Source organism: Vidua chalybeata, chromosome 16 (genome assembly GCF_026979565.1).
Source record: "Vidua chalybeata isolate OUT-0048 chromosome 16, bVidCha1 merged haplotype, whole genome shotgun sequence".
In the NCBI taxonomy this organism is placed as follows: domain Eukaryota; kingdom Metazoa; phylum Chordata; class Aves; order Passeriformes; family Viduidae; genus Vidua; species Vidua chalybeata.
Window position 1 is genome coordinate 2,671,499 of NC_071545.1, and position 21,273 is coordinate 2,692,771.

The 21,273-nt window shown below is 57.5% G+C and overlaps 2 protein-coding genes across 7 annotated transcripts in view; both read left to right on the top strand.

Annotated features, from left to right (window-relative positions):
• The window catches only part of MGRN1 (mahogunin ring finger 1), a 50,390-nt gene extending 34,160 nt beyond the window's left edge, over positions 1-16,230 (top strand). The window contains exons 8-18 of one of the 5 annotated variants that reach the window (XM_053957430.1): positions 571-618; positions 3,633-3,701; positions 5,623-5,782; positions 8,591-8,700; positions 9,519-9,590; positions 11,940-12,163; positions 13,168-13,291; positions 13,741-13,786; positions 14,407-14,514; positions 15,064-15,108; positions 15,587-15,676. In XM_053957430.1, coding sequence (XP_053813405.1) covers positions 571-618; positions 3,633-3,701; positions 5,623-5,782; positions 8,591-8,700; positions 9,519-9,590; positions 11,940-12,163; positions 13,168-13,291; positions 13,741-13,786; positions 14,407-14,514; positions 15,064-15,104 — 1,002 coding nt within the window. In that variant the 3' untranslated portion in view covers positions 15,105-15,108; positions 15,587-15,676. Of the gene's footprint in view, positions 1-570; positions 619-3,632; positions 3,702-5,622; positions 5,783-8,590; positions 8,701-9,518; positions 9,591-11,939; positions 12,164-13,167; positions 13,292-13,740; positions 13,787-14,406; positions 14,515-15,063; positions 15,109-15,586 lie in introns of all 5 variants that reach the window. The other 4 variants (XM_053957431.1, XM_053957428.1, XM_053957432.1 and 1 more) reach the window with 4 other exon arrangements.
• Positions 16,231-16,681: 451 nt separating this feature from the next.
• NUDT16L1 (nudix hydrolase 16 like 1) lies at positions 16,682-19,530 on the top strand. 2 transcript variants are annotated; one of them, XM_053957107.1, is made up of 3 exons: positions 16,682-16,945; positions 17,358-17,618; positions 18,547-19,530. In XM_053957107.1, the coding sequence occupies exons 1-3, from the start codon at positions 16,721-16,723 to the stop codon at positions 18,967-18,969; spliced, it is 909 nt and encodes a 302-aa protein (XP_053813082.1). In that variant the 5' UTR covers positions 16,682-16,720; the 3' UTR covers positions 18,970-19,530. The 2 variants fall into 2 exon arrangements, with proteins under 2 accessions (XP_053813082.1, XP_053813083.1); XM_053957108.1 differs by lacking the exon at positions 17,358-17,618.
• Positions 19,531-21,273: the final 1,743 nt, after the last annotated feature.

Here is a 21,273-nt window from a genome sequence, read left to right on the forward strand (position 1 = left end):
TAATTCTGGCACCAGGCATGCACAGAATTGTTCCAGCTGTGCCTGCTGCCACTGAGCAAATGAAAGGCTCACAGCTGTGAGGATGTGGAGCACATGGGACTTGTTTCTGACTCCATCCAGTGGACAAACCTTGTTCTCAGCCTCATGGCAGCCCCTTGCTCTGTCAGGGCTCTGGCCTCAAGTGACTCTGTCTCTTGGTGTTACTTAGGGTGTTAACAAATATCCCCCACCAGGTCTTGCTGGACTGGCTGAAGAAGTGTCTGTACCCTGTTGGACTGCTTGCAACCTGAAAGCATCCAGTGTGCCAGGGGAGTTTTGTGTGGGCTCTGACCCACTTCAGCCAGGTTTAACTTGAGCCAAGTCCACCTGGCTCTGCACTGGAGCAGACCAGTAGCTCTCCAATACCTGTTCCACTAACTCTACTGGGAGGGACTGCTGCCCTCCAAGCTGTCCTGCTGATACACACCCCACTCTCCCCTTAGCTAGCAGACACCAGCTCTGAAATGAACCCGTTCTGATTTGTACACTGCAGCTATTTAATGCTTTAATGTCTTTTTTTTTTCCTGCTAGCACGTTGATGGCAGTTTTTCCGTGAAACCACTAAAACAGAAGCAGATCGTAAGTACCTGTTTCCTTTCTACTCTTGGTTAAAGATTTACTGGTGTCCCACAGCTGCCTGGCTGTACCCAGAGGGAGGGTTTGTTGTTCACTGAGAGCCTGAGATCTCACCTCCTTAGCTCAGATATTGTAAGCAAAGGCAGCAAGGTGCTGGAACCCTTCATTTTGCCATTTTGTCCCCCATCCTGGTGTGGTGTGATGTGCAGAAGCTGGGTAGTGTCTTAACAAGATTGAGATTGCATCCAGTCCTGCATAGCCAGAAATACATAAACAACTGGTAAGATTGCCAAGAATTTCAGCTTCTGAAAAGAAATCTGGTAGTGATTCTGCTGCAAGGATCAGAAAGAGATGAGATTTTGGTGGTCGATCCTTTCAGCTTTAGCTGTGTGCTGTGTTTTAGCTTTAAATGAGTTTCACTTCATCTGCTTACTTGTTAGCTAGGGATTTCTGATTTGAATTAAGTACCTTTTGCTACCAAGAAGGTCATTAAGTGCCTTAATAAGACACTCTTTGCTCCTAAGATGTTCATTCCAGTCCCTGGATCAGAAATGAGCTACAAGCACTATCAGCAATCATAGCTCAAGATGGCATTTGGAAAAACACAGCACCACTGAAACTGAGATAGCATCTGCACCCTTAGGAGAACAGAGCAGAGGTGTAGAGTCTATGTCTGGATTAAACCATCTGTATAACATTGTTCATGCTTTGCCATCCCTGCTTTTCTTTTGCCTTCCCCTCCCTGCCATTGCTAGAGTTGTGAGTACCTTTTGTGGGCATTGATCAGGAAGCAGCAGTGCATGAGCTGAACTGCTCTGTGCTGAGATCAGTTGTAGTGTAAGCACCAAGCTGTCTGAAGAAAGTCAGCATGGATGAATACAAACAGTTGGATCAGCAGAAAACCATGACCATTGGACTTGGCCATTGGCTCCATGTGCATCTGCTGAGGCTGTAAATAGCAGCAGAAGCCTTTGGAAGGATGATGTGGTGTGAGATGGATTGAAGAAGCAGGAAGGTGAGGAATTGTCTACAACCACCTGCTCCTTCTGAATTACTCCCACTCTGAAAACCTAGAGTTCTTCCCAGAAGGGCTTTGTTGCACTGCTCAGCCTTTCCCTACTGGGACAGAAGCTCCTCAGGATTTTTAGAGGGAAGAGGTCAAAAGGAACACAGATCCTGCAGCGACTTGGGCCTCTTTCTTCTTGACCTCTTCTGTGCTTTGAGCTGACAACTTCTGCGCTTACAGTCGCTCATCATGATCCTCTGAGGAGTCAGGATGCTGGAACAAGGCTCTCTTTGAAATGCCAAGTTACAAAAGAACATCTCCCACATAATTGTTCCCAAACTTCCTGGGTGAGTTGTGAGCCGCTGCAGAGGGTTTTGCTCAGCAGTCCAACAGCTGATCTCATTGCCATGAAATGCAGGCCTAGAACAGATTGTCTGTGAGCTGCACACTGAGTTACACAGGGACACTCTGGAATTAGTTTGTTATCACTGCTGTGTCCCAGCTCAGAGCATTTCTGAACTGGCAAATGGGCTGGGTACAGCCAGCTCCTGCCCCCCACCTCGCCATGTGTCATCTTCTGCAGCACGGGAATGCCATGGCAAAGCCACTCCTCTTCTGAGCAGTGACGAGAGGAGAGAGGCCAGTTTGACATGGAAATTACAGAGGCCCTGGGATTGACCAGCTCTTTTTGGCATGAGGTGCTGGTGGCTTGGCTTCACTGCATGCTGGGAGCTGGGCAGCTACTGGAGATGGCAGGAAAGTGTTTCCTCCCACTTCTTGGGAGATGTGCCTGTTTGGTACCTTGCAACTCCCTCACCCTTTTACCTGTCGTGAGGGTTTCAGTGGAGGAACACACCCTGCTCTGGGGAAGCTCTGTGTAGCACCAGATCACAGAATCACAGAATCATTTAGGTTGGGAAAGAGCTGCAAGATCATCGAGTCCAATCTGTCACTGATCACCACCATGCCACCCAGCCCAGTCGTTTCTTGAACACGTCCAAGGATGGTGATTCCACCACCTTCCTGGGCAGCCCCTTCCAATGTTTAACAACCCTTTCTGTGAAGAAATTCCTCCTGGTGTCCAACCTGAGCCTCCCCTGGTGTTACAGATCCTTCTGCAGTGCCTTCCTACCATCCAGGAGATAAACACTCCCACCAAAGTTTGTGTTGTCTGAACTTACTGAGGGTACATCTGATCTCATCCAGATCATCAATGAAGATGTTTAACAGGACTGAATCTTGACTGAATCAGCCCCAGTGCTGAAGTTCAGCTGCTCACTGGGGTTTGCAGACAGCTGCCAGTTTGCAGAAGTCATGGCTTGGAGTTGTCCCAGGCTGGGACTCTGAGCAACTTCCACCTGTGCCTCAAGCACCTTCTGCCACCACACCCCCAATTTAGAGATGCCACCAAGGGCCTGGAGGTGGCAATAAATGACATTGCACTAACATAGAGTTATTCCTCGGGTGCTTCTCATGCTAAGGGACACAGTTCGTCTGTCCTCAGAAGCTTAACCTTATGCTCCCAGAGGATGAGCAGGGAGGTGATGTGCTGCCAGTGGTGTGCCAGGAAGGAGCTGTTGGCACAGCCCATCCTCTGAGATTGCAGAAATGGGTGGGAGTTCATCTTGGTTAAAGTTAAAGTTAAGCAGGACCTCACAGAGGAGAGGACTGTAGAAGGCTGATTGCCTCTGGGTTATTTGAGCTGTGGGTGTGTATCCCCAATGTCTGGGACAAGCAGAGTCCTTCTTTAGATTATCTTGACAGCCCAGCTAGCCACTTGTGTTACTCTCTCTCAGACCAGGCAGGATGGGCTCTACTTTTTGAGCAAGGGGAGGCTCATTCTCCCAGCTGTCTTTTGCAATATTTGTTTCTGTTACCTTTTTCATGTCACTATAGGGGAGCTCTGGGTGTTACATGAACATTTGACACAGGGAGGGAGAGAGGGAGGGAAGGTGGTCATAAACCAGTAAGGACAGAGCAGCTGTCACTCCAGCTGTGTGTTCTCTCCTAGGTTGACCGGGTGAGCTACCTGCTTCAGGAGATCTACGGCATCGAGAACAAAAACAACCAGGAGACCAAGGTAAAGGTGCCCAGGAGGCTCCCTCAGCTGGGAGTTTCCAGTCTGCACCTTCTGCTTTTGAGCAGAATGGGGATTGTCAGGGCAGGGTGGAGGTGCTTCCCAGAGCCCAGTCCGTGTGATTCCTGCAGGCACCTGAGAAGGCCAGGGATGACAGATCATCCCTGGTGTCAGGCACAAACAGTCAGTGGAGTTGTGCTGAGGTAATTTTAGGCAGCATTGAGGCTCCCTGTAGCTGGGATTGATAGGAGAGAAGGGCATCAGTGCCCGAGGGGTGTGTCAGAGCACTGATTTTTAGGGCTTGTAGAGAGCCAGTGTTGCTATCTCTCTGCAGTCAAGGCAGTCGTGCCTGGTGTCTCTACTTTGCTTTTGTGGCTCCTTCATGTTCTGGCTGGGGGTTCTGCATGTTCCTGTAGTGTTTCAGAGAACTGAGCTCTCTGGGGCTTGCCAGTGTCCAGAGACATTCCTCTTGCATTCCCCAGCAGGAGGGAGCACAGCACCCCTAAGGGATGTATATGCAAATGCCATAACCAGAAACTTCCCATCTTGAGGCAGGAGCTGCTGCTGGATCCCAACCCGCTGCACAGCCCTGCACAGGTTGTGTGACTGCTTTATTCTCCCTTTAGCCTTTGTAGAGCTGCCCTTTGCTGCCACCTGGGCTCTGGAGTGTCCCCAGTGCTGGCCTTGGGATCACATGGCTCTGGGGCGTGGAGTCCACTATTTGCACACAGTGGAGTAACCACGGAGCAAGACAAGCAAGGTTTCCTCTCCAGTGCCCTGCCCAGAGCATCCTGTGATCCGTATCTGCCTGTGCCAACAGGTAGCACCTGAAGAGGCAGGGGGAAAAAGTATTCTCCAAGATTTTTCTTGCACAGGATTGAGGGAGGGAATTAACAGGATTGAGGGCCTCTTTTTGGGCCTTCCAGGGTCTTGTGATGATTCTTGTGATCCAGCAATCCCATGTTCCTGGCCCATCAGACAAGTGGCTTGGGGCCATTTTTGTTCTTCCTTATTCAGCAAACCATGTGAGTGGGACAGCAAAGAGCCTGCTCTCCCTTCAAAAAGAGGCTGGCTGAGGATGTGGCAGCAGCACAAATGCTGTTTACACTGAGGTTGCCCATGGTCTGGCACGTGTTAGCCCTGGTGACCAAATGGGCCCCAGGTGAAGGTGGAGGGTACCCCATCGTGGTGGGCTCTGGCACAACTTCTGTGACATCAGAGGGGAGACTGTGGAGTTTTCTGGTGTCAGTCTTGTAGTTGGAGAGGGAGTTTCTCTCCCAGCTTGATCAGTGGCTGTGATCCAGTTTGTGGGGCTCTGAGAAAGATGGGTGTGAAGCACGTTCATGTCGAATGGGTGCTCACTAATGAGCCTTTTAGCAGGGTAGCTGTGGGCAGCTGAGTGCCCTGGGCTGGTTCTGCAGCTGCATCAGGGCTTGTGCCAGCACAGGGGATGCAGGAGAATCACTCACTTGCTCAGGGAACCTGTGGAAGCTAGGCTAGACATGGCTGGAATGACAGGCAGCACACAGCTCCTTTTGGGGTTACTCTGTGGGGAAGAAATGTCAGAGTGCCAGAGAGTTCACTTCCCTGTTGACCCTGGAGCCACCAGGATGGGAGGCAGGAGGTTGCTCCTGGTCAGCCTCGGTCAAAGGAATCCCTGCTCCAAAACGGGTCCAGTCTGAACAAAAGATAGCTCTGGGGAAGGACAGCTCTGCCATGAATTCCCAGTGCAGTGCCCTGAGAGGAAGGAGTTGTGAGCAGGGGTGTGTGGGCTACAGTTTGTTCTCCTTGAGGAACCCCTCCTGAGAGCTGTAAAAAAATAATTTCCAGACTTTTGGGTGGGAAATTCTCCCAGGCTCCTGTCCCTTGGCAGCTTGGCATAGCCCCCACCACTGCCATGCCAACCCCTTGTCTCTCCTTGCAGCCCTCAGACGACGAGAACAGCGACAACAGCAACGAGTGCGTGGTTTGCCTGTCGGACCTGCGGGACACCCTGATCCTGCCCTGCCGCCACCTCTGCCTCTGCAACTCCTGCGCCGACACCCTGCGCTACCAGGCCAACAACTGCCCCATCTGCAGGCTGCGTGAGTGCCCCGGCCACCAGGCCAGCCACTGCCCCGGCCACCGGGCCAGCCACTGCCCCAGCCACCGGGCCAGCCACTGCCCCAGCCACCGGGCCAGCCACTGCCCCGGCCACCACACCAACCACTGCCCCAGCCACCACACCAACCACTGCCCCAGCCACCACACCAACCACTGCCCCGGCCACCGGGCCAACCACTGCCCCGGCCACCGGGCCAGCCACTGCCCCGGCCACCACACCAACCACTGCCCCAGCCACCGGGCCAGCCACTGCCCCGGCCACCGGGCCAGCCACTGCCCCGGCCACCGGGCCAGCCACTGCCCCGGCCACCAGGCCAACCACTGCCCCGGCCACCGGGCCAGCCACTGCCCCATCTGCAGGCTCCCTGAGTGCCCTGGTGTCCTAGTTTGAACAGACAGGTGTCTGCTGAGGAAGGCAGGAGCCTCCCCTGAAATGGGAAATGTAAACGCCCTCCCTCTGAATTGTAATCATTTTGAAATTAAAGGGGCTCTCAGGCAAAGATATGAGAGCAGGAATAACAGTTCTTTATTAGGGAAGAAAATTAAAAAAAAACAAAAAAAAAAAAAAAAAAAAAAAAAAAAAAAAAAAAAAAACAAAAAAAAAAAACAAGGCAGTAATACAAAACAACATTGCCAGAGCCAGAATAGGAGGTGACACCCTGTGGGTCAGGGTGGTGGCAGCAGTGCCATTCCATGGTGGCTCAGCCCTCCTGCAGTGCCAGCTGTGCTTCTGCTGGAGCAGGATCCTGGACAGGGCTGGAGTTTCCCTCTGAAGCTCCAGGGCTGCTGGAGATGGGCCTGGGCTCCCTTTGGGAATGCAGTGGGGCAGAAAGCTGCTCCTCTGGGAATGCAGTGGGCAAAGGCTGCTGTGGTGTTCCCAAAATCTCAGATTGTATCCAGGTAGGAATGCTTGGCTCCTCCCCTGGGCAGAGCATCTCCCCATGGGATGATGGAATTTTCTCAGCCATGCAGGGACACTCAGTGGCCATGAACAGAAGAGATCTCCTGGAGGGAGGATTGGTTGTGGAAGAGATAAAGAAAAAACAGCCCAATGAACAGAAGAGAACTGCCCCATCAGATAGGAACAGAATACACACACCCATTTCCAACCTAAGACACCTGGCCCCTGCCCAGCTCCTGATAAGGCAGCGTAGGCTGGGAGGAGGAGCCTCTTTTCAGTACCCCACCCCAAGGCTCAGCATGTGCTGCTGCTCTCACTGGCACCTAGAATAAATGTCTTCAGACAGGAGAGGAGAATGGCTCTGTTCAGTGCCTGCCTGGCCACTCACCCTCTCCCTGGGGTGAATTTGAAGGTGCAGGTGCTCTGGGCTGTGCCATCTCAGCAGTTCTTGTGTTTTGGTGAAGATGTTAGAAAATCCCTCAAAGGAAGGGATGGAGAAGCTTTATCCTGAGGGTATCTGGCTGAGAGATCAGCCAGCACCACTGGAGGGATGTCCAAGTACATGGCATAATTTTTTTATCTTCTGACAACCTTACCCAGATTTCAGCAGGAGGCAGGGATGAGGTAACAGTCAGTTTGGAGTCTTTTGCTCTGCCAGGAATTAGGAGGATTTGCTTAACCCCTGCATTGCTCAGCTCCCAAAAGATGGGAAAACTTAAATACATGTTTTGACACTCAGGCAGCATTTTCTGAATTCTGTGTTTTTTCTCAAAAGCACAGAGGCACAGGAAGCCCTTCAAAATTTTGTGTTTCTGCTGGAAGGGGCAGAGTGTGTGTTTTACCCCCTGGTCTCTGAAGTATTTGATTGTTTCTAACTGACAATTCTGAGGGAAAGAAATAAAGAGCCTAAGGCAGATGTTTGGCCTGAGAAATTAAGTCCAAACAGTCCAACATGGCAAAGAGCAATAACCAAAAGCAAGATCTAACGAGAGGAGGTGCCAGACAGCTTTGACTGTAAGTAGCACATCATAAAACACAGGAACAGCATTATCTCATCTGCAGGCTGTAGGGCAGTAGGTTGTATTTGTTTGGAAAATGCCCCCATCTCAGACTTCCTGACAAGGAATCTGCTTCTGGGGAGTGCAGAGGCAGCAAGAATAGATTTGTACCTCTGTTCTCTGGCTCTAGGCTGATCTTGAAGGGGCTAGGTGCAACAAGAACTCGGGAGATGCCTGGCAAGTCCTCACAGCTGCATCAGAACAGATGTGTGGCTTGTTTGTATGCGCCCTTGGCACAGAGGAACAAGCAATATTAAAGATCTGCAGGGAGTGGAGATCAAAGCTCTGGTGGTGGGAGGACTGAGGGTGGCTGTGCTGGAGACAAGAGTACAGCCACTAACCCTTCAGCTGGAGCCTTTCACCACCCCAGCTGGACCCCAGGGCTGAGGTTTGTGGGGTCTGAAGGAACCCAGAGGGGATTTAATGAGTGCTGCATGCTACCCAACGTGTAGCATGCAGTGCACTCCTGAGGCCGAGCTCATGTTTTTCTTACTGTGTTGTGACCTACCCTTAAGGAGAATGTTTCTGGGCTTCTACACTTGTAGAGTAGCTGAAATACCCTGCCCATGACTGTACTGGGTGCACAGAGCCCTTGTGTCTGTTCTCCACAAGGGCTCTGTGCACACACACCCTTCCAGCCAGCAGATCCCTTCCCTGCGTAGATCAGTGGAAGCCTGACCCCATCATTGGCTTTGGGGTGCTCCATGGCCCCGCTCCCCATGCTGAGGGGAGCTCCCTCATGCCCAAAATGTGTCTGTGGCAAGGCCAGGAGCTCTGGCACGGCCTGGCCCTGCGGGGTTGTGCAGTCACACACTCCTGTTCTCTCCTAGCCTTCCGTGCCCTGCTGCAGATCCGGGCGGTGAGGAAGAAGCCGGGGGCTCTGTCGCCGGTGTCGTTCAGCCCTGTCCTGGCACAGAGTGTGGACCATGATGAGCACTCTGTAAGTACCTGCTGACCCCTGTACACAGCCTGGTCAAGCAGCTGGTGGGTGCATGAGTTGCTTGGACTGATGGCTGGGACCTCAGGAGGCTTGGTCAGACCCTCCACTGAGGGCTTCCCAAGCAGAGCTGCCTTTTCTTATCAACATGCTGGATTAGTAACACAACTGGATTAGAGGAAACAAATCCACAGAAATCTCGGGATGAGAAGGTTTCCTGTTGCATGGCCCAACAGAAAAGTGGCAGACTCTGGGCATGACAGGGTGGGAGCTGTGAAAACAGGGCAGAGGGGTTCCAGTTTGACTTGCACACACATCTCTGTGGCAGTACATGGATGAAATGCCCTTGGCACTGGGGTTCCCAGCATGGGAGTAGAAAGGCCTCCTTGTGGCAGCTTCCCTGGGTGTCTTGGCATGCATCTGAAGGAGTGTGGGATGGGAAGTGCTGTGCTGGTGGCCTCAGGGCCCAGTTGTATGTCCCCAGTGTGGTAAGGATAGCAGCTCTTTGCCTGAGCAGTGCTGTTGCACAGCTGGCTCTGGTGAGACACTGAGATTAGAATGAAGAGAAGGACAAGTGCATCTAGATCATCCTACAGGCTTTCATGGGAACAGATACTGTCACAGAAAAAGGTTGGGTTTATCCACCTGCCCTCTGCTGCCTTCAGCTGGGGCTGAGGTATACCCGAGGGTTGTGAAGCGGAGCGTGGTGTGTGGAGGACAGGGGTGCTGTCACCTGCAGCGAGGTGAGGAGATGCTGTATGTCTCTTCCTGTCACTTAACCTCAAGAAACAACTTCTTTAAAACTGGTTTTCTCTTGACAGCACCCCTTTAAAGCCCTTAAGGTGAGCTCTGTCTCCCTGCCCAGCAGGAAGCCTAGGAGGGAAGTAAGAACAGTAAGTGGACTCGGCTGGTTGCACTTGGCAGCTCTCTGCCAGCAGTGTCACCTGCACGTGGCAGTGTCACACACGAGGTCTTGCTGACACGCTGGGTTTGGCCTGTGCCCCTGCCAGGCTGTGACACTCCATGTCCTTCACATTGGCAGTGAGATGCTCACACCCTGCACAGATGATCACTGACATCCCTGGTTTGCCTGTGGAGGAACAAGCAAGAAGGAAGCAGCTTGGCACAGGGGTCTGATGCTGACTCTCAGGGACTGTCCCCTGGCTAATTTATGGCTCCTGGCCAAGATGTTTTCACAGCTTCAAATGACTGTGGGCAAGCTGCAGTCCCCACAGCTCACCCAAAAGCTTCCTTGCACTTACCTCATCCCCTTGGCAGCTTGGTGTGGGCACATTTTGGTGTGGTTTGTGGTGCTGGCATGTAGAGGTGCAGCTGGAGCTGGTCTTTGCATTCAGGAGCACTGGCTGTGACAGACTGGTTTGCTTTCACAGGAACAGGAAGGATGGAGCTTGTCATGGCTGGGGACCCTCTGAGTGGGTTTGGCAGTGTGTAACTGGAGTGCTGTGCTGGGGACAGCATGACTGGCAATTGTGGGGATCCAGGAGCTGGGAAGGGGAAACCTGAGGGAGCCCCCAGGCCAAGAAGGCTGTTTGTGCCCTCTTTGTGTACTCCCATCAAAATGAAGCCATGACTGTCATCTCTGTCAAGGAAGTTGCAGTTCTCTTTTGCTCAGGCCAGCTCAGATGCTTGGGCTTGTAGGAACACAGCTTGCTGGGCTTGAAGATCTGGAGAAAACCTGGTGCTGGTTCAGGTTTGAACCCATTCTGGCATGACCTGGCTCTCTGCAAGGCTCCCACAGGGACTGGCAGTGTTCCTGAAGGTGTGGTGTGAGTGTCCCAGAAGGGAGTGGTGTCCCAGTGAGGGTGTTGTAGCCATTGGCTGGGAAATCCTCCTCCAGGCTCTGAGCTGTGCCGTGCAGCCTGAGCTTTCACCACAGCAACAGGCAGCCTTTGAACCCTCAGGGCCTGCTCTGCACAGCCAGGAGAAAAAGCCCCAAACAGGAATCCAAGGGGGTTTGCCTCCCAGACTTTTCTGTACACAGAGTAGCACAGCTGAGCTGCTGTCTGCAGATGAAAAGTTTTTTGGAGATGGCTTTTGGCCCCACCACCTACAGCTGGCAGCAACTGGGAACTCATTCCTTGTTTAGCTGAGCTGTTTGTCTTCAAAGCTCATAACCCTCACGGGACCAATACTGGGATGTGGGTTGGTGATTGACCCCAGGTGCCATAAATTCCTCCCTCCCCATCAGACCTAACTCCTGCTGTGATCACAGGTGAGTCAGTTCAGCACTCAGCTCTCACCAAATTAGGGGCTGTGTTGGAACAGGCTGCTGGGCAGGTTCATCTGCAGGTGTGACTGGGACATGGGGCACACAGAAGCTGTGGAGGTTCATGGCCAGGCTTAGCAGCACGGTGCCATCCTCTGTACAACTTAGAACCACCTCCTTGAGGACACAGGGCTGAAACATCTCAATTTAATGTAGCCTGAACTGTGGGAGTGTCACCTCTTGATCTGCATCAGGCTGGGCTGAGGTGTCTGTGGCCTCCTAGGGTGCAGCATAAACCCCATTTGTCTCTGTGTCCACAGGGTCTTTATGATCAGGAGGATTTTTGGAGTTAAACCAGTCTTTATTTAATGGCTTTGCAAGGGTCCCTTTGACTGGCAGCTTTGTGGCTTACAGAGGGAATAGGAATTGGTGTGGTTTTCCTTCCTCCTTACGAGGTCATGGTTCTGTGATCCCTTTCCTGCCTTTTAGCAGAGGTGACTGTGCATGGAGCCTGTGTTAACAGCCAAGAGGACATGGGAGAAGTGGAATTGGGGTAGGCCTCAAGAACCATCTCTCAGCTGGTGCACACATGCTCCCTTCCTTCAGCTCTGCCTCGGTGACCCTGGTGGTGCTGTGAAACAGCTGCCTGTTCATGGCTGGGAGGGAGCACAAGTGGGATGTTCATTGAGCTGGAAGGGTCTCTGAACCACTGGAAGAGCTTTCAGGGGAAAAAATCCAAACATACTTTGTAGCAGCTTTTTAGGAGCCTGCTTTCTCACCCTCCTTGCCCAGCTCTTGAAAGCACATCAGGGGAATGCCCAATCTCTCAAGCACTGCTCTGGGAACTTGCCTGGAGCATCACCAGCCTTGCAGCCCTGAGGGGAATGTGTGGCTGTTGCCAGGGAAGGAGCCAAGGAGACCTGGAGAGGTGGCTGTGGGGATGGGCTGCCTGGGGGGGCAGGGGGCTTCCAGCCTGGTGGTATCTTCCTAACATCCCCCCGTTTCTCACCCGCAGAGCTCTGACAACATCCCCCCAGGCTACGAGCCCATCTCCCTGCTGGAAGCGCTGAACGGCCTGCGCTCGGTGTCCCCCGCGCTGCCCTCGGCCCCTCTGTACGACGAGATCAGCTACTCGGGGGTGGTGGACGGGATGCCTCCCGCCAGCCGCCCGCTCGTGGCCATGGACAGAGCCCTGGAGGGTGGCCACCAAAAGGGCAAGCGCAGCAAGTCTCCAGACAGGTCAGCAGGGCATGGGGTCCACTCCTCTTGCAAGCCCTGAGGCTTGGTGGCCACACGCACTGGGAGCCAGGAGAGGGCTCTGGCTGGTCCCTTCACTGCTAGCACAGCTAACTCAGAATTTTAGGAGGCCAGCAGGTGCTTGTGCCAGGCAGAGAACTGGGACATTGTCCCTGTGTTCAACCTGAGGTTACAGCTTGTGTCTCCTAAGGGCTGGCTCTGTCACCAAAAGAAAGAGGATTTTTAACAAGGAGAATTTAATCATAGAATCACAAAATGGTTTGCGTTGGAAAGGGCCATAAAGCTCATCTCATTGCAACTCCCCACTGTGGACAGACTTCCACTATCCCAGGTGGCTCCAAGCTCTCTCCAGCCTGGCCTTGGACACTTCCAGGGATAGAGCACCCACAGCTTCTCTGAGCAACCTGTACCAGGGCCTCACCACCCCCACAGTAAAGACTTTGGATGGAAATGCCTCCTTCCCAATGCACTTAGTCCTAGAATTTACATTTTGTGTCCAAACCTTATTGGATTTCAGCTTTCCATGGAGCTTTTCAGGAGCAAAGGAATGGGGAGAGGAGTGACCTGGATTTCAGAGCACAAAGTGCTGAACTGAGATCTGTAGTTCTTGTCTAAAGGCTCCTCTGTTGGCCCTGTGATGGAGGGGTTAGGTGAGGCTATGGGGCTGTTCAGATCAGATCAGACTTGGTTTGTTCCTGGCACTCCTCACTGTGCCCCAGCCCAGATTTTCATCTGATAAGGGAGCCCTGAAACTGTGAGGAGCAGTGTGGGACCTGGGCCTCTTGTTGCTGTGCTGGAGTTTGGCACCACTTGGCTGTGTCCCACCCTGCTGCTGCTGTTCTCCATGTGGCCAATACTGGAAGCCCTGGTGGGTTCAGCTCCCCAGTCTGAGCTTCTGCTCATGAGAGTTGGCTTGTGCTGCCCCCAAGTCCTCCAGGCCCCAGGGTGCTGGCAGCTCCCTGCAAATGGAGTTTCTCTTGCTGCAGCACACTTCGGTCTCCCTCATCCCCGATCCATGAGGAGGATGAGGAGAAGCTCTCCGAAGACTCTGACTCGCAGGCGGTGCTGAGCGGGGGTGAGCTGGTCCTGAGGGAGACCAGCTCTCCAGAGGTGAGTGTGTGCTCTGCTAGGGGGGCTTCTGGGACATGGGAAGTGCCTCCTGGAGGGCCATTGCCCAGAGCCAAGAGTCTTGGCTGCTTTGTTTACCCCTAGGGTTCCATGGGGAAGAATGTAGCCACTCCCTGTGCTCCTGACATCTCTTTGGGAGTGGAAAACCACTCAGCTGGAGCCATGGCAGAGCTGACCTTCCCCAGCATCCTGGGCAAGCCCAGCAGTGTTTGGGGCAGGGGTGGGAGCTGGGCATTAGGAGCTTCCAGTGCCCACTGCTGGTAAGACCCCTCTATCCCAGCCTGTGGTGCTACTGCACTGGGGTAGCCCCCTGCTCCTGCCCTGGAACAAGCCCTGGCCCTGAGCACAGCTCCCTGGAGAAAGCCAGAGCAGGAGAATGGCACAGCAAAGCCTCCAGCTGAAGAAGTAACCTGTGCTGTCCCTCCTTACAGAGCGTGGCAGGGGAAGAGATGGAGGAGGCCTCATCCGTGCAGCAGGGTAGGTGTGGGTGCAGCCAGACCTCGGCTCGATGTTCAGTGCTATTGTGTGGGACAGGGACCATTGGGGAATGAACAACTGAGCTCAGAAACATCCAGCCCCTTAAATCCATCTCTGAGGGACTGTTCTTCACCAGGGAAAGGTGCCAGGGTCTTTTATTGGAGGCGAGGGAGCAAAATCCACAGGTCTCCCTGGTTTATTTGCCAAACCTCTCACCTTGCTCTGAGCTTTACTCAGGTAGAGCTTTCCATGCCATGAGCTCTCCTTGCACCAGTGAGGACACCACTGGGGTCCTGGTGAGAGCACACTCACTGTACTGGGCACACAGAATGGGTCTCTGGGTCCTTGGGATGGGTCTCTGGTGCTCAGTCAGCACCCAGAGGGGACAAAGATGAGCTGTGAGAGATGAGTGATGGGCACGCTTTGGGCCACGAGGCTGCAGGTGAAGAGGTGACCCTTCGGCACTGTGCGCCGGGCCAATGTGCCGGCACTCCTGGCACATCAGTGGGGCTGGGGGGGCCTGGGGAGCTTCCTCACATGCAAGACCTCGACCCACCCTGGCCATGAGCGCCCGTGGTCCGTGCTGGGGGCTGAGGGGCCGCGCTCTCGGCTGGTTCCAGGTAGCCGCCCGCCCTCGGTCGAAGACGTGCTGCAGGACGGCGGCTGCGGCGAGAGCCGGAGCCTGACGCGGTCCGAGAGTGACCCCCCGGTCGACGTCTTCCTGCCAGGTAACGGCCGTGCCGTTGGGGCCGGAGCTGCCACCGTGGCTCCAGGGCCGGGGGTCTGTGGAGCTGTGTCCCACAGCCCTGGGATGGGACTGGAACGCTCCTGCCCGGTGCACGGGCTCCCACTTCCAGTGGGCAGGGTGAGCGGTGGGCAAGGGGGCCTTACGCAGAGGTAACTTGGCCCCCTTCTCTCTCCTCCTCCCTCACCCTCGTGTCTCTGTCCTTCCCCTCCTTTCTTCTCTTTGGGCCACAGCCCCTCCCAGCACAGTTCTGTGTGACAAAGGCCTGTGTGCTCCCAAGTGTGCTCCTGCTTTTGGGTGAGGGAGGGGAGCGAGCTGGGGCAGCAGCTGGGGGACTGGGGCAGTGTTGTCACGGCAGGGAGGGTCCCAGTGTGCCGTGCTCTGAGCACGCCCGTGGGACGCTGCGCTGTCCTCACCTCTGACTGTTGTCGTTGCAGCCTGTTTTCTTCCGTAGAGTCGCAGTCTGTTCTGAGTTACCTCTCTAATGTCTCCTTCCCTCTCTGTCTGCCTTCCTCCCTCCTGTCTTGGGCAGCACTTGGTCCTGATTCCTGCTCTGTTGGTATAGAGGAGTAAGCTGGTAGGTCTTCTCGTTCTTCTTATGCATCCCTGTTGTGTGGGGCAGCAGGGCCCTCCTGGGAATGCTGGCAGAGAGCAGGGATGGGGCTGGTCCTGGCCAGCGGGGCAGGGAAGGAGGGGCAGCAAACCAGCCGGGCTGCACTGCTGGCTCTGTCCTCGCCCCCTTCCCATTCCCGGCACAGCATTCCTGCTGCCCCTGAGTGCCAGGACGCCAGGCCGGGCAGCAGAAACCCCTCCCCACCGGCTTCTGCTGAGCGTGGGCTCACGAACACCCAGGCCCCCGCTGGCTTCTCCCAGGCTGCGGCAGATAGTGTCCCCGCTCAGTGTCCCGTGTCCCACCCGTGACACTCAGCCTGCATCTGAGGAGATGAGTGGTTGGCTCCAGCCCCATCTCCTGCGGTCAGTGCAGGGCGGGAGGGATGGCTGAGCACCCCGCCAGGGCTCCCATTACTGAGGCTGAACTCCCTCTCCTCACGCAGGCTCGTCCGACTTCACCAAGACGTTCCCCGTCCGCGGCACCGGCAGCCCCACGCAGCCCCTTCTCTTCGAGCAGACCCGTCTGCACCTGGAGGACGAGCAGAGCCTTTCGTGAGCGGGGCCGGAGCCTGCCCGTGCCGCCGGAGCCCGCCGGGCTCTCCCGGGACGCAGCGCGGGGTGTCGCACCGGCGCGGTTTCGGCACAGCCTGTGCATGTTTCCTGGCGGTGGGTAGGGGCTGGTGTCGTGTTTTTCCGTGGGAGATGTCTGTGGGGCCGGGGCGGGGGTTCGGGGTTCGAGTCGGCAGATGAAGGACACTACCGATGTATATTTTGTACTTACCGAGCACAGCCCTTTGCTGTCACTGCCCCTGTACATAACTGTGGCCCTCCCTGCCTTGCCGGGGCGCAGGGCTCCGCGGGAGAGCGGGGGAGTGCGGGGCTCAGCCCTGGCCCACCCCGAGGCAGTCACGGGAGGGACGTGGGGGTCAGCCCCGTCCCAGCCCGTGCGGGGTGACCCCCGCGCCCCCGCTCCCGCAGAGCCCGGCGCTGCCCACGCCGTGTGCCTTGTTCTGCTTCTGCGGGGGGTCCCGGGGCGCATCCCCCCACCTCCCGGTCTATGTTTGTAGTAATAAACCCGTGGAGCAGCCACGCGAGTCCGTGTGCACCGGGGGGAGCGGGGGGGGCTCCGGCCGCTCGGGGGGGCGGGGCCGGGGCGGAGGGGCGGGGCCAGGGGCGGAGGCGGGGCCGAAGCGGTGGGGCGGGGATTGGTGCGGAGGGGCGTGGCCAAGGCAGAGGGGGAGGGCTCGCTCGTTCCCGCCCCCCGCCTCCTTCCCGGCGTGCTCTTCGGCGCCCCGCCTTCCCCCCGCGCTTCGCTGGGATTGGCCGCGCGCGCCGCCGGCCCCCGCGCGCGGCGCTGCCCTAATAAGGCGAGCGGCGCGCGCAGCCCGCCCGCCCCTCATTGACCGCCCGCCGGCTGCCCCGCCTCTGGCGCGCGCGGCGATTGGCGGGCGCCGCCGAGAGCCCATTGGCCCCGCGGCGCGCGGCGCGCTCCCATTGGCCGAGGCGGGCGGCGGTCCCGCCCCCGCGGCGTCGTGGGCGCGGCGCGTGCGCGGAGCGGACGGCGGTGGCGCGAGGCGATGGCGGCCGTGGGAGCGATGGCGGCCATGGGCCCGCTGCCCGCCATGAGCGCGCTGCCGCCTCTGCCCACGCTCGGCGTGCCCGGCGTGCCCGAGCTGAAGCCGCTCACGCGGTACGAGGCGATGCGGCTCGGCCCGGGCTGGAGCCACTCGTGCCACGCCATGCTGTACGCGCCCAATCCGGGCATGCTGTTCGGCCGCATCCCGCTGCGCTACGCCGTGCTGGTGAGGGGCGGGGGGGGGCGAGGCCGCGCCGGGCCGGGGCTGGGACCAGGGCGGCGGCGGGCGGGCCCTCGGGCTGGGTCGGGGCGGACCGGGCTTGGTCGGGCCGCGGGCTCCGGGGGCGGCGGGCTGAGGGGCGGTGGCTCCGCGGTAGTTCCCGTTCAGGGCGGTAGTATCAGGCTGGGCCCGAGCCCGAGGGGGAGCCCGCGGGTTTGTGCGGCCGGGGCGCAGAGCCCCGACGGCCGGGCCGCTGTCGGTGAACGGTCCTGGATGCGCCGGAGCTGGTGGTGCCGCGACGGAGCGGCCGCGACGCCTCCCGCGCTCCTCCGGCTCCTCCGGAGGCCTCCGTGCCGCCCCCTCGCCCCCGGCAGGGGGCCGCGCCGTGCCCCATTAACACCCTGCGCCTCTATTGCAGATGCAGATGCGATTTGACGGACTGCTGGGCTTTCCCGGGGGGTTCGTGGATCGCCGTTACTGGTCCCTGGAGGACGGTCTGAATCGGGTGCTGGGCTTGGGTTTAGGCTGTGTGCGCCTGACGGAAGCTGACTATCTGTGCTCGCACCTGACAGAGGGGCCACATCGCGTGGTGGCACACTTCTACGCCAGGCAGCTCACCCTGGAGGAGCTGCACACCATCGAGATCAGCGCGGTGCATTCCCGAGACCACGGGATGGAGGTGGGACACCCGGGAGGGGTGTGCGAGCTCTCAGTTAGCCCAGGGAAGGCACCGCTTCCCTCCTGGGTCTGCCGGGCTGCCCTGGCCAGCCCGGCCGGGGAATGCACCGCAGGTAGAGCTGCCGGCGGCAGGTGCCCGCACCGCCCGTGGCATCGGCGTTAGGGACCGTGGCCGGGGTCGTGCCGCAGGCTCCGGAGCATAGCGAGCTTGAGCTCCAGCTTTTCCCGGTGTCCACCCACGCAGGGATGAGCCCCGTGTTACCGCTCGGCCTCAGGATGTGGGCGAGGGCCGTTTGCAGCCGGGGGATCTCCCCCTGCCCTGGGCTGAGTGCCCCGGACTGGACCGTGACCTCGGTGTGGTGATGTTGCTGTGACCCGAGTTCCTCCCGTGCGGGGGGCGCCTTCCTGCCCCCCGGGCAGCCAAGTTCGGCTGATGGCCGGGGCGGAGTGTGAGAGCCAGGGCCTCCCCGCGTGCCCCGGGGGTGCTCGGTGGGTGTCGGCAGCCCTCCGAGCAGAGGCAGCGGGCTCTGGGTTGTGACCTGGTAGAGGGGGACTCGTGGGTCAGCCGTGGTGTCCCCACGCAGGGCAGGGCTGGAGGGGAAAGTGGGACTCCCCATAGTGGCCTGGGGCAGCGGGATCCTTCCAATGGGGCAGAAGGGGGAGCAGAGCCAGGGCTGGGCTGAGGGGCTGGGCAGGGAGAGCAGGGCCCTGGGGGCATCTGGGCTGGGGCAGTGAAGGGGCTCAGTGGGGCTGAGGGCAGCAAGGGCAGGGACTGGTGTGGGAGGGAGAGGCAGGACCTGGCATAGGGGCAGGGCGAGCCTGGGCCGAGGGCTGGCGGGCACTGGGTGAGGGTGTGGGGCTGAGGGGGTGTGGGCCGGGGGGGCTGGTGCTGCTGTGGCCCCTGCTGAGCTGTGCCCGTGCTGTTGCAGGTGATGGGCATGGTCCGTGTCCCCCTCTACACCCAGAAGGATCGCATGGGCGGGCTGCCCAACTTCCTGGCCAACTCCTTCGTAGGAACCGCCAAGTTCCAGCTCCTGTTTGCCCTGAAGATCCTTAACATGGTGCCGGAGGAGAAGCTGGCCGAGGCGGTGGCTGCCACGCAGAGGTCAAAGAAGGCGGCCATCGACCACGGCGGAGGGGCAGCAGGACACCACCACAAGGCGGGCAACGAGCTGGCTAGAGCGGGCAACGAGCTGGGAGAGAGGGCAGAGCACCCGGGCATGGTGCACGCGGGGGCCGAGCAGCATCTGGTGGGGCTGGAGGGCCAGGGCCTGGGGGAGGCCGAGGTGCTGGAGCAGCACATGGGGCTGGGCGCTGATGCTCTGGCAGAGCAGGCTGAAGGGATGGAGTGATGCCGCCGTGTTGGCGCTCAATTAAAAGTGGGTGAGCTGAGAGACTTTTAACTTTCTGACCCGTGGCTGGCTGCAGTGGCTGCCCACGTGATCCCACTGCCCAGCCGGGAGGGGTTGGGTTTATCTAAAGCAGGGAAAAAGCGATTTTATTTTTATGGCCATTAAACTCTTAGCGAGCTTCCCAGATCAACCTGCACAGCCCCTGCAGAGAGTTCATGTGCTTACGTGAGGGCGCCAGAGCCTTAGAATAACGCTTTGATTTCAGGGACACACTGCTGCTGTCAGGTCCCTCTTATTTGTAAGGAACAAAACATGTAACTTTTTAAATGCCCCGTCTTGACTTGGACGTGGTTGCGTTGGCACCAGGCACAGCTGAGGCCTGGGGCTTCTGGTCAAGCACCTCTACCCATGTTAGTGGCCGGGCTCCTGCTCGGGGTGCTGGCACAATGGGGCAGCCCTGCCGTGAATTCCCTCTGGGGCACTGGGGATGCTCATGTGGGTCCCTACCTGGAGATCTGTGGGAGCAGGAAAGTGGAATAAATGGCTTTGCTGAAAGTTTAACACTTGGGCTTGTTCTTGAGGGCTGGTGCAGAGCCGGTGGTGACCCAGAGCCGGGGAGGTGCAGGGTGGGGGAGCACAGAGGCCAGAGGTGAGGGGCTGGAGCTGTGGGTGGCAGGAGAGGTGTGGGCTGGCTCAGGTGCTGCACCACTACAGCCCTTGAGAGTTTGGGTTGCTCCAGAATGGCTTGTGCTCCCTAGGGCTCCAGGCAGGGGCTGGGAGCAGCTTGTCCCAGGTGGAGGAGCACCTCCCAAGCACTGGCTGTGCCTGAGGGGCCTTGGTGCTGGCTGAAGTGGGCACAGCCAGTGAGGAGCCCAGCGCTGCAGCTGCACAAGGCCCCATCCATTGCAGCTGAGCCTTAGGAAAACCCACCCATCCTGCAGTCACGTTGGAAGGGCAGGCTCAGCCCTCGTGGAGCTGCTTCCCCTTCCCTGTCACTTCTCTCCCTGGCTTGGAGCAGCAGCAGCTCCTCCAGGATCCCCCCAACCCCACAGAAAAGGGTCTGTGGTCACCCTGCTGTGGGGCAGAGCACAAGCAGCTGGTCAGAGGTGGATTCTCTGCAGGGACAGACAACTCAAAAAAGAGGTTTGGTTTAATTGAAGATATTTAGCGAGAGGTTCTTCAATAAATAATGGGCTACGGTGGGGACAGGGCTGACACCTCAGGACAGGGTGGTAGGAGGACACAGACCAGTCACAGCTCCCTTGGGATGTGCTCGAGTAGTGGAGTTGGGTTGTGTAAGGGACAGGAGAGAAACGGGACACAGACACACATCAGCCCCAGGCAATCAGGAGAGAAGAGCTTCATTCTGGTCCAGAGAAAGCAAGTGCTGAGAAAAAATGGGCTTGGGCTGCTATAGAAACTCAACCAACAGATATGTTAAGTAAAAGTGGATAAGCAAAAATACCCCAAACTGGTAACAACTGAGTGGAAGGGTATCAGGGGCCCTGAGGAGGCGCTGGGGCTGGGGGAGGAGCTGCCTGCCCAGTGCCACTGGCACTGCTGAGCTACAGGGCAGCCAGAGATGACATGGGATGGAGGAGGTCCACTGCCCTGGCACCTTGGGGCTTGAAGGTCTCAAAGGCTGGGCTTTCCCTGAGTGCCCTGTTTGACTCCTCATAAACACCTCTTGACCTTGAGTCCCAGAACGACCAGCACCTCCCAGAACAGCCTGGTGCTGCTCTCAGACACCAAACGTGCCAGGCCCTGAGGCTGCCTGCTCTCCAGCCTGGCACCAGTCACAGCAGCTCATCTGCATCCTTTTATTAGTGAACTCCCACCCAGGGGCTGGTCACTGACAGGGCTTTCTGTGCCCATCCAGGCTGCAAGGTCATAATGTGCTTGTTAGCTCTTCTAAGGCCCAGCCTGAGCCCTGTGTCACCCCCAGGGCCTGCCCAGCCCCTGCTACAGCTGGCAGTGCCAGCCCATCTAGGCCCTGCTCTGGCATGGATCCCTCTGCTCCAGTCCCAGTTAAAAAATGAGGTTGGAATAAGGAACGCAGTGCTGAGCAGGGGAAGAGCCTTGGCCAGGGAAGGGGGATTTGCCATGGGAATATAGCAGGGCCTCCACACAGGCTGCACATGAGCTACTCAGTCCAGCCAGAGGCTCCTGGACAGGGCAGGGCAGCCAATGAGAGACTGCCCAGCACAGCCCAGAGGTGCCCAGACCACAGCTCAAAGCATGACACTGAGCAGCTGGGGCACCTTCTTCAGCAAGGGAAAGCTGCTGTGATCTGTGCACACATCC

Excerpts from the sequence above, each read along its gene's own strand:
- NUDT16L1 (XM_053957107.1), top strand. The coding sequence starts at position 16,721 with ATGGCGGCCGTGGGAGCGATGGCGGCCATGGGCCCGCTGCCCGCCATG. Across the intron at positions 16,946-17,357 it reads CGCTGCGCTACGCCGTGCTG|ATGCAGATGCGATTTGACGG; the intron begins GTGAGGGGCGGG and ends CCTCTATTGCAG. Across the intron at positions 17,619-18,546 it reads CCCGAGACCACGGGATGGAG|GTGATGGGCATGGTCCGTGT; the intron begins GTGGGACACCCG and ends GTGCTGTTGCAG.